At 37.4% G+C, this 14,239-nt stretch overlaps 1 protein-coding gene across 3 annotated transcripts in view; it reads right to left on the bottom strand.

Annotated features, from left to right (window-relative positions):
- Positions 1-14,239, bottom strand: part of LOC131693950 (GTP-binding protein GEM) — a 191,338-nt gene that overhangs the window by 53,121 nt on the left and 123,978 nt on the right. For all 3 annotated transcript variants that reach the window (XM_058982246.1, XM_058982245.1, XM_058982243.1), the window contains 2 exons: positions 8,538-8,756; positions 8,172-8,257 (listed from right to left, as the gene is read on the bottom strand). In XM_058982246.1, coding sequence (XP_058838229.1) covers positions 8,172-8,257; positions 8,538-8,756 — 305 coding nt within the window. The remainder of the gene's footprint in view (positions 1-8,171; positions 8,258-8,537; positions 8,757-14,239) is intronic.

The following is a 14,239-nucleotide window of genomic DNA, read 5'->3' on the forward strand; positions in this document are numbered from 1 at the left end:
GTTGCATGTATGTTTACCAGCACATATATGAAATGGCAAGAATTTATTTGATAGAGATCTATTACGCGAATGACAATGTAATACTGATGAATTGCATGAATTTGTCGAAAATTAAATTGAAAATTGCACTTGCGATCGCTTCATCTGAAGTTAAATCAACATTGCTGGATTATGGACGAACAGCTTTGCCCTAAAATAGCCAGCGCAATTGCGATTTCGAGTCTTCAGCCGTCCTTATATAGACGAAACCATGTTTGGTCGACTGAAACTCAGAGACATACTAAAGTTTCTTATCCAATGTGGTAAAGAGCTTTAGGCTTATTCGCAGGCAAGTTGAACTACTTGTGAGTTTAACTTACCTGTTGTTTATTTTTGTTTTGTGTTGTTATTTTTCCCACCCTTCCAATTCTACTTCCCCACACCTCCTTGTCCTTTCCTTCCGCTCAGGAAATGATGAAAACACACGGCAAGGCACAAATCCCCGACTATGTCCGGGGAACGTGCTATTTGAGCCAATATATTCTGATTCCTGATTCCTAAGGGGGTACAATTATTGTTGAAAAAAATATCGCGCTTAAAAAAAATTGGCGATACCGAGAGTGTTAGTCTATTCAGACAATAATGCAACATTTAACCAATATTTTCCTTAATGTTCACCGCAAAATATTGAAAATCTTCAGGAGACACTTCGAATAAATACGATGTACAGCATAACTCTAAATCTACTGAACCAAATTGTCATCATAAATTTGTTCACAAAAATAAGTTTCATGATTTTTTTTAGCGAAAATTGCATTTTTAGCTGCAGAATGCTATGAAAAATTCAAATATCAAGAAAAAAATAAAAGCTTCGATCAATACCTGGGGATATGTAGAAGAACTGTGCAAACCTTGAAAACGATTGGTCCAATATATTTTGATTTATGATGTACACCACAAAGCAAGTTTTTAACGAGATACCTCTAGAGATTCTCTGTCACTGGCTCAACTTTCAGTATTCTGGTATGATATTTGAAGAAATATTGTTCAATTGTGCAGTTATTATGTGGAAAGTGAATGAATATACTAACACTCTCTGTATCGCCAAAATATTTTTTTAAATGTGCCATTTTTTATGAATTAACTTTACCCACTTCCACCAACACTCCGTTATGTCTTCGTATCATTGGAAATATGTTTCGAAAACAGAACTTTTCACTATATGTGCATACTTTTATTGAATGATTCTTATAGTCATCTTCGCAGGGTAATTCGCCAAAAAAGTTAGATATATGGGTTGGGACAATGTTAATCGATGCAACAATAACTTGCACCACATTTCCACATGATTTTGTGAAATAATACAATCTGTTGAAGAATTAATCGATTGCGTATATTGACTTCAATTTCATACACTACTCCATCCAAAATAAAATCGGTGGTAATTCTGCTACACATATAAATCTATGGATTATCGTGTTGAATTATTTAATTCAGTCGATCCACCATGCTTTCAGGAGTATTGGTTTTATACGTAACCTACCCAGCAGTCTCCGTCAGATGAAGGTTTTTATATTTAATCGAAAGAATAATGTTCTTTCTACGAATTTTTGCGATTAAGGAAGTTGCTTAAGGTGTAAATTGATAAAAAAATATTCGAAAATTGACAATAACTTTGTTGTTTCGAGCGCTACGGATTCATCGTTGTTATAAAAAAATGTGTATTTTATTGCTTTTAACAACTTTGTAGAAGACATTTTTAAAAATTAAAATGTAATCGTAAAAAGTTATATTTGAAAAACTGTTTTGAAGGGGTCTATCCCAAGCAAACCTACATATCTCGCTACTGTTACTATGTAGAGCTTAAGTATCTTCAGTAAAGATTTTCACGATAATATTTTCTAGAGCTTTACTGAAGACAGTGAGCTTCTAGCTAAATTGTTTGGGGAAATAAATTTTCTATGCCACTTTTTGGGGATTAATCACTCAATTCATTATATCAAAAGATGCATCTATATCCAGAAACTTCTTCGAAAAAATCCATTCTCCAAAACCAATGGTTCAGAAGTTATTGAATTTTGATTATGAAAACGTCGTTTTGCAACACTGTGCACCGCATGTGTTGCAATTGAAACTTTGTGTGCCTATTATATTAGTTATTGCGCAACATCGATCCACCACAACTGTGCTTTGGTTGAAAAATTTCATTTAAGCGACTATTGTAACTAGAAAATATAAAGGAGCAGATGTAGTGCTACCTCAAATTCGAATGATATCAAGGGATTTGTGTGTAGAAAAACAGAGCAATTAATTTAATTGTGCTCCAGGTGGTCAAACTAAGAACATTGTCTATCCACGAGCAAAAATATTTGTTATTTTTAGTATTTTTAAAATATTTCGTTTAGTCCTGATGGGTGTAGCGAAGCGCACCGGGTTACAGCTAGTATTATAATATAATTTTTTTATAGTAAAATTCAAATTCATAGTAGAATTCATTATTTGTTTAATATTGCCATATAAGTTAAAATTGCTTAAGAATTAAAGTAATTGATATGATCTAATCTTCGGGGCTAGTGTTTACAAATGCTTTCGTGGCTTGAACCAGTTTCCTATCTTTCGGTTTGTTTCGTATTCTTTTTGACGCGATTTACAGTAATTTCAAAAACATAGCTGTATTCAGATTATTTTTAATTTAAAAATTGAATGCCAATACCCATAGTTGATTCTACGCCAAGAACAGCGCAGGTTTTAAAGTTGGGGAAATACTACCTGAAGATAGTATAATTCGAATAAGCTGCGTATGGAACGGATGATGAAAGACAGATAACTGACGACAACAAAGCAGTTATCACAGATTTCCGATCTAATTCAAAGACCCAAAACTACCATAAAAACAATCAATAGCAGCCAGAGAAGGCAAAAATAAAAGGTAATAGTCACAAGACACAAGACAGTAACAAACTAAGCAAATAAAAATACATTGATATTAATTAACTGCAATTGAAAATCAACAGACAGTAGAAAACAGTGATTAATTGTCTTGGTTGTTTGCCCTCAGTTAAATGCTTCTAATAAAAAATCTATGTTAAGAAAAACTGCGGAATAAGAAACCGCGTGAAAAAATCTTATTGTCCCTTACGTTTAATGCCTTTCAATATTGTATCCTTTCAAGGTGTTGTCCCTTTCGACCTTTTGTTCATTTCGTCTTTTTGTCCTTTCGATCTTTTGTCTCTTTCGACCTTTCGTCCTTACGACCTATTGTCCTTTTCGACCTTTTGTTTTTCGCCCATTTGGCTTTCGACTTTTTGTCAATTCGACCTTTTTTCTTTCTACATTTTGTCCCTACACCGCTTCTAACTATCGATAGCTAGCGGGTAACCCGTCATCCCGGAAGGCCAAGCAAAGAGATGCAGTATAAAGCGGACCCTACACGAGACAAGAACATTGTCAATAAAAATATTGACAAGACTGCTTCAATCCCTCAATCCCACTTGATTTCTTCATGATCAATATTTTCAAGATAGCCTTACACGATCAATATATTGATAATAATCGATTTATTGACAATATTTCTGCACGTGTAGGGTCCGCTTAACAGTTCAAATAATGTTCTCGAACATTTATATAATGGAAAAATCTAGAATAAAACTTATGATAAAAAACTGCTTTTAAGGGGCCTTTCACAAATAATGCCCTTTGTCTCAAGAAGCATAAAAGCTAGAGAGTTTAAGTCTTCAGATAAAGTACTCTACTTCTTTGCTGAAGTAAGTATTTTTCTATCTAGATTATCGAAGAAAATACATTTTCGTAATTCACTATTATGTGATTAATCATCAACCCGATGAAATAGAAAGAAGGAGAGCTTTCTCAAAGACACCGCATTGCTCAAGTCAACAGTTTTAATGCAATCAAAAACCCGCTTTTTTGTTCTTTGGGGCCACTGTGCGATTCGCACAGAACAGATGTGCAGAAAGCGAACCGAGACAAAGTGTACCGTGCAAGACCCATCTACCGATCAATTAACAGCGATTTCTACTTCCAACGCTCTTTAAAAAACAATGTTAAAAGGCATTTCAATTCGATCTTCGTTTTCAACTAGAATATTTAATCAACTATCAAGAAAAAATACGCAAGTTTGGAAATGAATTGGCAGACAGTGCAAAATAGCCGAAAAGCCCAACAATTCTAGAGTACCATTTACCGATCACTACAAGTAATAGATATCCATTTGCCGGAAATTCTAGGTTTATATTTTTTTATTACCGACAAATTAGGTCCAAACATTGCAGACTTTGTTCATTCGGTTTGTGTATAATTCACTTAGGAATATTGTCCTTACACAGTTTTATTAACAGTTGGCTTTGAGTTAAGAGAAAAAAGCGGTAAAATGGCAACGGATTTAATACAGCATTCAAATATAATTATTTGGAAAAATATGAAAAGACGAATAATGAAAGTGTATATTATATTGATGTTCTACGTACTATTTCCATATTTCACTTTATTTATAATTTCTAAATTCCGTGGAATATTCGAGTCAAAACAATTTCGCCATCAAATTGATCGGTAAAAGAAGGCCTAACGGTGGATGGGCTCTGCACGGTATAATCGTCTAATCACACACCGCACGGAGATTAAAACACATTCGAACTGTCTAAGAGTTACGGTACGAATGGGAAATATGTTTACATATGAAAAGCAAAACTGTATGCGACTGTAAGTTCTATTTACTTCACTCACTGAAAATGTACCTATTTGCGGAAAAAAATATGCATTTTGTAATCTGCAATCAAGAGTGCACATAGGTTTTCGGTGCATTATACACGCAGAAGAATCAGGCCTTTTTGAATCAACAAAACGTTTTGTTGAATCTAAAACGTGGCGAATGACTGTTTCAAACTGAAATGGGCGTTTTTCAAAAGCATGTATTTGGTTTAGTTCAACAAGTACTTCTGTTTACATTTTAAATAGAAACATTGTTGAATCAAAATAAAATTTGTTAGATCTAACTGATCCCTTTGTTAAAAACCAACAGAATCTTTGTTTAATTTCAATTAAATTTGAGTTGTTCTCTCCTTCGGTTGATACAAAAGATTTGTTTTTGTTCCTTCAAACTTGTTTGTTCGGTTAAACTTAACATGATTTTGTTGTTTCAAACGAAATATTTGTTGAAACTACTGAAAAGCCAACAAATGAATTAGGTGGTAATTTCAACCAACAGTATTGATTGAATCAAACCTAAATCTTGTTTGTCACTATATCAAACGGGAAAATTGTTATTTAACCCATTCATGCCCATGTTGTTTGTGGACAACAACGTTTTAAACAGCTATAATTTTTGATTGAGGCAAGATTTGCTCGCAAAAACAAGTAAGTCTAATAAATGTGACAATTGCCTTTCATTTGAGCATTTACAGTTACAAGGATCAGCTCTAGAACTAAAGTTATTGCAATTAGTCTGATTGAATTACGCTGGAGCAGTGCTGCCAGGGACAGTTTACGATGACGACGGAAAATGAATTTTTCATATATCTTCGTAATGGTGCAATATTTTTCAAAACTGATAAAACTTATCAATTTAGTCTGTCTTTGGCTACGTTTTCCATGCAATTCGACTATTGTAAATATTCTAGGAGAATTGTATTGAGCATGGGAAGGTAAAAATGGAGCAGCTTCTATTACTGCAAGGGAAGCACCTATCTTTATGAAAAAAGACTTTTCGTGTTTCTTGATCTCACCGTTTTCAAGGAAAAATAGTTTTGAAACCCTACATGTACTACAAAAAAGTTGGGCATGAAAGGGTTAAAACCAAAATTTGTTTATTTTTACTAATTTTTTTCTGCGTGTACTATAGAATCGAGTATATGCGTTTTCGATTATAGAGGCCTTTTTGTTCAGGTCAAGGAGTATTTATTCTCAGGTGATACGATCCTCATAAACGCCGATAAGCCATGTTGGTTTTAGAAACGATAGCTAACAACATTGTTTACTAGTTCTCTCCATATGTTTGCTTTTATTACAGTGGGTAAACAAAGTTGTTCGCTGTCATTTTTCTTCTTCGCAGTCTGCTGCATGCTTACCTCACTCCTCACAAAGTTACTGCCGAAGACGAATCACCTTAGAACTCTAAGCACCTTGGTTCAGGTTAGGAAAGTGTTTAAGTTTAGGTGCGGAGGTAATCCATTTATCAACATAGGGTGATGAGCCCATTTTCGCTATGTTACTATTATCACCCTACCCATTTGAAGCCGTTGGTTAGAGCAGTGTCTGCCATCTTTGTTCAACGCATTGAGTCACATGGTAGCGCAACAATAGGGGCACTCGATTCGAGTTTTCGTTGCGCTCAAACACGATAGTCACACTGTTTTCAGTGCATTTGTGTTATTATATTGTTTCCTAACAACGAAGCAAAGCTGATGTCAATTTTTACCCATTCCATTGTAGGCCGAGTAATTAATGAATTAGTTAGGCACCATGCTTAGTATGATGAAAATAGCCACTTAACCCTATGTGCTGACGTGATTTATGCGAAAGCAAATATTCTTTATTTGCAAACGCTAATTGAAAAAATTGTGTTAAATTAATAGATATCACTTTCACACTTACAAATGTAGTCATTAGACTGCCCAGAAAAAATAATGAATCTTTGAAAACTCGATCGGCCCACCCCTTAGTCGATTCCTAGTTTCACCAGGAGTACTTGTAGTAAAATTCAAGCAAATCGAACAAGTCTAGCTACCGGACCAACGTGCCTGATATTTGTATGGGATTTTTCGACAATATATATGGAGAAAACCCTCCAGCTCGCATTTTTGCCGCTATGTGGCACTGTATGCATCGTATTATCACTGTAAGTGAAAATAAGATGGATAATTTGATTCTCTACAACTTTGTCGAAGATTGCTAGTCAATCATGGGCATGTAGAAAGAACATACAACGTGTTTCGTTTTTTTGTCATTCTCAAAACAAACCCGTGATTAAATCAACAAATAAAAGTGAAAAAATAAAAGGTAAGTGTTTTCAAAAGCTTGAGGCTCCTATTTTATGGAATGAATTTTGTTTGGGTGAAAACAGAGATATTTTCGAGACGCTCACCACTTTTGTGCGATATGAGCGTACGGGGCTATTCGGACCCCCTATTCCGTCAACCACCGCTCAGCGGCTTGCGGCTGCGCACACCATTGCACACGCCACAGCAAAGAAAATACATGGGCCGCCTATCGACAGCTGTGACATACCAGATTAAGCTTTTGTAAAGCAATTTATTTGTTTTGTTCTTAAAGAGTGTCTCTTGTAAATAATTAGTAGGTAAACATAATTCCATTGTAAAAAAATAAAGGAAAATGACGGTCTTAATTGCCCCGTAGGGAGGTCCGAATTACCCCTACAATGTAAATGGATAGAAAAACGTAGAGGTTAGCAAATGGCCGCCTAGCGCTGCCATTGAGTAGTGCAAATGAACCTTTTATGGTACCAAAATGTAGCTGAGGTTTCAAACTAACAATTAGGACATTTGACCGGTAAATTTTTTCACATCTATCCACCTAAACGGGCGATTTGCTTAAGTAGGTCCGTATAACCCCAGGTACCCCTATATGGAACGATTATTTTGATAGTAAAGTATGAATTTTCACCAAAACAAGTTTAATATGACTGGTTTGTAAGTACCACTTGTTATTCTTATTTATTTTCTAATTACTGGTTTTTGGTAAAAAAAGTGTTCAGAAGAAGGTTTTTTCATTTCCAATACCGGAAATACCGGTTTTTTTTAAATGCCACGGTTTTCCAAACCTTATACGTAACATTTCTGATGCAAATGAAATATTGGTAAAACATACTAATTTTAAACAGAATAAACGTAACAAATCTTTTCATCGACTGGCAAGTATTTTTTCTTTAGTTTTGTAAGGCTGATAGATACGAAATTTAAACATTAAGAATCTATCGACTTAATGCTTCGAATGCCATGAAATTCATATACAAGTAACTTGGCATAAATACATCAGCGTATCAATTGGGTACTTGCAATACAATGTATCATTTTTAATACTGTACAAATCTAATGTTATTTTGTATCGGGCTGAGTTATTTCTACTTATTCTCTTCATGTTTACAAGGCATAGCAACATTATAATATATTTAAACTCTAAACAAAGGAAAATCAAAAATAATGATTTTTTAATAATCTTACCTTATTGTCTGCATTATCTGTAACGAATCTTAGTTCGGATTCTTCGCCATTTAAAATGATAGAGATGTTTGCCTGCCCAGGAGACTCTGGAAATAAAACATTCACAGGTAAAGATGGCCGGTAGAAATATTCTGGTTGCAATTGAAAATCGAAAAACTGAACTTGCGCCTTTCGTTATTTTCCCTATTTGCAGAGTGGGCAACTAATGCGCATCTTGTGTACATGTTAGAGAAACAACTTGCGCATCATCTACGCCAGTTGCGCTTTAGTTCCGTAACGCTGCAAATAAGAGAAAAATCGAATGGCGCAAGTTCACTATTTCGATTTTCAACTATAACCAGAATAATTATATACGGTAGTGCCCACCTCGCGTGTCATAGGCGTTGATACATTCCGATGAACGAAACTGCGACAAAAGCGCTCCTTTGCCGACGCCGGCAGCTCCAATCATTGCCACTTGGAACGAATCGATTGGTCCACTGTTGGGTGGTAAAATTTCCTCCGGAGCGTGCATGGGACTCGTAGGCGCTAAACTATTGCTTCTCGATCTCCGCCTTCGAAACGAGTCTCCCCGATTCACCACGCCTATTATTATGCAATGATTCATGAAAAGATAGACAAATTTAGTGATCCATTTATTATCAGGTTTTCTATATTATTGTGAATGTATGTATATGTATATGTGTCTTCCGATTTTAACATTTACAGCCCTGTTTCGCAGTATAATTATTTTTAAGATATCATCATTCGGAACAACTGCTCATTTTATAATTATCTATGCCGCTGTAAGGTGGCAAGTTTTTAGTGAACGTTTGATTGCAACAAATATTTTAAATTATTTATAATACAGTAAGATACCGTTTTTGGCACGTTCCGTTTTTGGCATGCTCCCATATTGGCACACTCCGATTTTGGCAACAAAAGGTTCCTACTGTGTTGCGTTTCGGCTTCGCCTCATCAGAATCCAACACTAACTTATTGTCGGAATAGATTAGCGCCGGCTTGACGCAAATCCCTTAAAACTAAAACACACTTTGTGTTTCAATCGAACGACTGATCAAACGTGATGTCCCGCTCGAGCAGAAGTTCTGTTTATGCCGATGAGACACAGTGAAACCGAAACTAGTCTTGGCTTAGCAGGCCTATGCGAAAGCACTATATAGCACTATATACAAATATAGCATAGAACAAATGGTTTCCGTTTTTAACAACATTCTTGTTGTACATAATAAGTCTTAAAAAAATTTCAGTAGATATTTTTTTCGTATCAATTGACATCACATTTGACTTAATTTCCAAACATGGGAATCATATTAACCCTAAAAGGCGCAAATCATTTTTTTCAAATTTTGTTTAAGATGTCTCACAGATTCAAAACATTACTGTGATAATTTCGAGATGTTCCTATCGCTGATTGACTGGAGTGTACTACTTGATCAAGTTGATGTAAATGCTGCAGTCGATCTTTATAACCGATTACTCATTGACTGTTGAAAAATCCGTGCCAGAATATCAACCTCCCAAGAAGCCTCCATGGTCTAACGCAATGCTTCGGAATCTGAAACGCATCCGTGCCAAAGTCCTACGTGCGTACACAAATCGTCGATGCCCTATTCTCAAGCGCTTTTTTCGCACTCGCCAGTAATGAGTACCGCTGTTACAATAAATTGCTGTATAAAGGATATGTGAACCGCATCCAACAAAACTTACGACGAAATCCGAAGGGATTCTGGGCTTTTGTTAAAACGAAGAGAAAGGAAACGGGTCTTCCATCTAGGATGGTCTACAATGGCGAAGTAGCGACTACAACGCCGGAAAAATGCTCCCTATTTGCCAGCTACTTCTCAAGTGTCTTTACTACTGATGTGCCATTTGTCATCGAGCTCTAAAACGCCACCCGTGATGTTCCCATTGGTGCAGTGGATATGGATGTATTCATTATTTCAGTACAATTGGTTCTCTCTGCAATACGGAAAACAAAATCGTCTTATGCTCCAGGACAAAGTGCTATGCCGTCTGCTGTTCTGAAGAAATGTTCCGATATCTTAGCGATCCCACTGACGCACCTTTTCAATGTGTCGCTTCAGCAGCAAAAATTTCCCGATGATTGGAAGTTTTCAGTTATGTTTCCGGTACACAAGAAAAATGATAAAAGTAACATCGTGAACTACCGGGGAATCACTTCGCTGAGAGTTGAGTCAAAAATCTTCGAAGCACTTATCAACGAGGTGCTGTTTTTTGCTAGTAAACATTACATAAGCCCTTGTCAGCACGGATTCTTCCCTGGTCGATCGGTAGACACGAATTTAGTTAGCTTCACATCGTTTCGCATTGAAAACATAGTTAACCATTGATACTGCTTGCAAAGCTTGATAAACTAGGATGTACCTCGATATTCTGCCATTGGCTTCGATCCTACCTTGTTCACCGCGAGTGCGTCGTACAAATTGGTGACAACGTGTCTGAATTCTTTTTTAAAAATTCCGGAGTCCCCCAAGGTAGTACACTAGGTCCATTACTATTTTCATTATTCGTGAATGATGCGGTCTTTGTTCTAATGTGTGGAGGGAAACTGTTTTTCGCCGATGACTTGAAGATATTTCTTGTGATAAGGAATGAAGCCGATTGCCGTGAGTTACAGTGTCTCATTGATACATTTTACAATTGGTGTCAAAGAAACATGTTGATCCTTTGTGTTACGAAATGTTTTAGTCATCAGTTTTCATCGTACAAGAGACATGCTCAATTTTAACTACAACATTGCCGGAAATCAGGTGCAACGCGTTGACCATGTAAAAGATCTAGGTGTTATTCTCGATGAAAGGCTAACTTATACCAATCACCTATCAGCGACCATCGACAAAGCAAATCGACTTCTAGGTTTTATGTTCAAAATTTCTAGCGAATTCCGGGATTCTCTGTGTTTCAAGGCTTTATATTGCTCACTGGTGCGCTCGCAGTTGGAATTTGCAAACATCGTCTGGTGCCCTTATCATGCAACGTGGAGTGAAAGGATTGAAGCTGTCCAGCGCAAATTTATACGATATGCTTTACGTCAATTGCCTTGCAATGATCCGTTGAACCTGCCACTATATGAGAACCGTTGCAGACTATTAGGACTTCATACTTTGCAAGAACGTAGACATACTTCGCAGGCCATTTTCATATCAAAGCTTCTGTTGGCTGAGTATGATGTTCCCGATCTCCTTGGACAAACCAACCTCTACGCCCCAACCCGTGTTCTTCGCCCTCGGACATTACTACACAATCCAAATGCGAAACACCAACTACGCTGCTACTAGTCCGATTTTAGCGATGGTTCGTCGCTTCAACGAGCTTGCCGAGCACTTTGACCTCAATTATAATTCATCACAATTTCGTCACCGTTTGCTGTTACATTGGGTTAATTATTTTTAGTTTAGTTCATTAAGACTTAGTGCCAGATGAACACAAATTTTAAATACAAATACAAATACAAACATGACAGCACTCACAATTATCTCAAAAAGTTTCGAGGATGCAGAAAGACTGCACACCTAGAAAATATCGTGTAAATTTACGTCTCCTGACCCTGACATATACGAGCATCAAAAATGACTTAGTTTTACGTTTGATTCCAATTTTACATGACATTGAATTTCGTAAAGCACGTAATTTTACTTTACATATGGCGTTGTTCTGAATGGTAGTAAGTGTAATTTTATGTCATTGAGCATGTAAAATATATGTTTCATGTAAAATTAAACGGAACACGGTTATTTTTCGTCAATTAGTGAATTACGGCTTGTTAAATTGTGTCATGTTTGCAATTACGTCAACGATAAAATTCAGAATTTTTTGGTGTGTGGTTATTCCACGATAATTTGCAGCGTTCCGCCGATTGCCATCCTTAAAACTAAGACACATGTATGACTGCTTCCATATGCGAGGGAATTCAGCTTGCTCAAATGATCGATTGAAAATCCTACTCAATGGAGCTGCCAAAGCAGTTATACAGCGGCGTAGAACAACTGCGGGCAATCAGTTTGTCTTCACATCTCGCCCTGAGCAGAAGCAAAAATCGTCCCGCGCAAGTGAAACAGTCAATTCTACCTAAAAATCAATCGGTGCCTATCGCACAAGCAGTCCATATAACAATAGCCTATACCTACTGTACGATTTAGTGATGAGTGTCGGTGCCCAGCAAAAAGCAACCCAGATGCGGCCGAACTGTGTTGCTGTTGATTTTTCGAAATGCCCCGTAAGACCAGCAATTCGGGAAGTGGAACAGTTATTAAAAGTGCAGATGGAACTCAATCTGGATAATGTGAAAAACCTACAAATGCATCATATCAAACATTGCGTGCTGATTTCGTTCAAGAACATTAACCAAGCTGAGTCATTCGCCTCGCGAAACAATATGCAGCACACCGCCGAATGCGGCAATGTTAAATATAGCATTCCCGTATACATCGAGAACGGCGCAGTAGAAGTTCGTGTCCATGATTTGGCTACGCGTACCCCTGACAGCGTGATTAAAAAATCCTTGCAAAAATACGGAGAAGTAGACTCCGTTACACATGATACATGGAGGAATTTTTTCCCGGGCATCCCTAACGGTGCTCGTGTGGTGAGAATGCGTGTGACCAAGCCAATTCCCTCATACATAAGCTTCACAGTGTTAGGAAGGGACGATTCAACAGACATCACTAGTCACGTACCCAGGGCAAATTCCGACGTGCCAGTTATGCACGAAGAAGCTGCACCTCGGAAAACCTTGCGTAGAAACTGTTAAGGGAAACTTAACCAATCCAACTGAAATCAGCCCAGAACCATCTTACGCTGAACCACTAACAGCTGCAAAACCAACATCTTCGGATCAAGCACCAACAACCAGCAACAACAACAACGAAACGAATGCCGAAAAATACGAACATACAATAACGACCGATAAGAGTAAGACACAAACTGGAACATCTGACCGCGAGCAGCAAGAAAGTAGTACGGATGAGGACATGGACATGAACGACAACGCGAAAGAAGACAAACGGATCGAACCTCAAATTGCAGTGGACAACATTGGCAATATTTCGCCCCCTAGAAAAAGGATCTCAACACGCAGCAGAAAGCTGCGTCCGAACGAGACAAAAAATGTAACTTAGTTGTTTTTTTAATTTAACGAACAATCGGCCTCGTCGAGCTACCGCATTTGGGCCTAAATAAATTTAATTATTATAAAAAAAACTGCGGGCAACCCATCTGGTCCGGATGAAAAGAGCTTTTTAGTTTCTTTGCAGCATGTTCAACCAATTCAGGCGTAACAACAAAAGTGCCCAAATCAATTACACCGATGGGAACATCGGTAGCAGCATGATTCGGAAGCTGAAGTTACGACCGCACTACATTTGACGGTATCGATTAGTTTTTTCTTGTGGAATTTACAAATCGCCAAAAACATCGTGGATTTCGTCGTAGGTTAGTCTACATGCGAAGCATATAGGATTTATACAAACTGGAATTTAGAGAACGATATTGACATTGACAGATCGATGAAAGTTGCAAGCACTGGCAAGGGTCCGTTGGCGGCGAAGTTTACGTTGATAAGCGTTCCGCTCACGCTTTAACTGACGTAACTGCAACGTGCTCCAAGCAGGGGAAGCGGGCGGTTTGACACGAGTAACATTAAAATCAAGCCACCGGTTAAGTTCACCACAAAAACTTTCTGCCATATCATTAACATTTGCAAACATCGAATCCGAATCAATATTGCTTAAATAATCAGAAAGAACAGCAAAATCTATCAACCGATAATTCAATTGGCGCCTATTGCAAATGTCGTTAATTGTCGACGATTGAATGCTTTCAGTATTTGTATGGATTGAAATGACCAGCGGTGGATGATGGGTATCTGCGGGTAGTAGCGGGGCAACGCAACTATCAACTCTAGTATCACAATCGAAAGGGCAGAAAACAAGATCGAGTGTACGTCCGAGCAAATTACATACAAGATTTTTGTGTGCAAGACCCAGAAACTCCGTGGCATCTAGCAGTGTGTGGCTAGTAAGTGGCAAATGCCAACTATTGCATAC

This window comes from Topomyia yanbarensis, chromosome 3, assembly GCF_030247195.1.
Source record: "Topomyia yanbarensis strain Yona2022 chromosome 3, ASM3024719v1, whole genome shotgun sequence".
Lineage (NCBI taxonomy): Eukaryota > Metazoa > Arthropoda > Insecta > Diptera > Culicidae > Topomyia > Topomyia yanbarensis.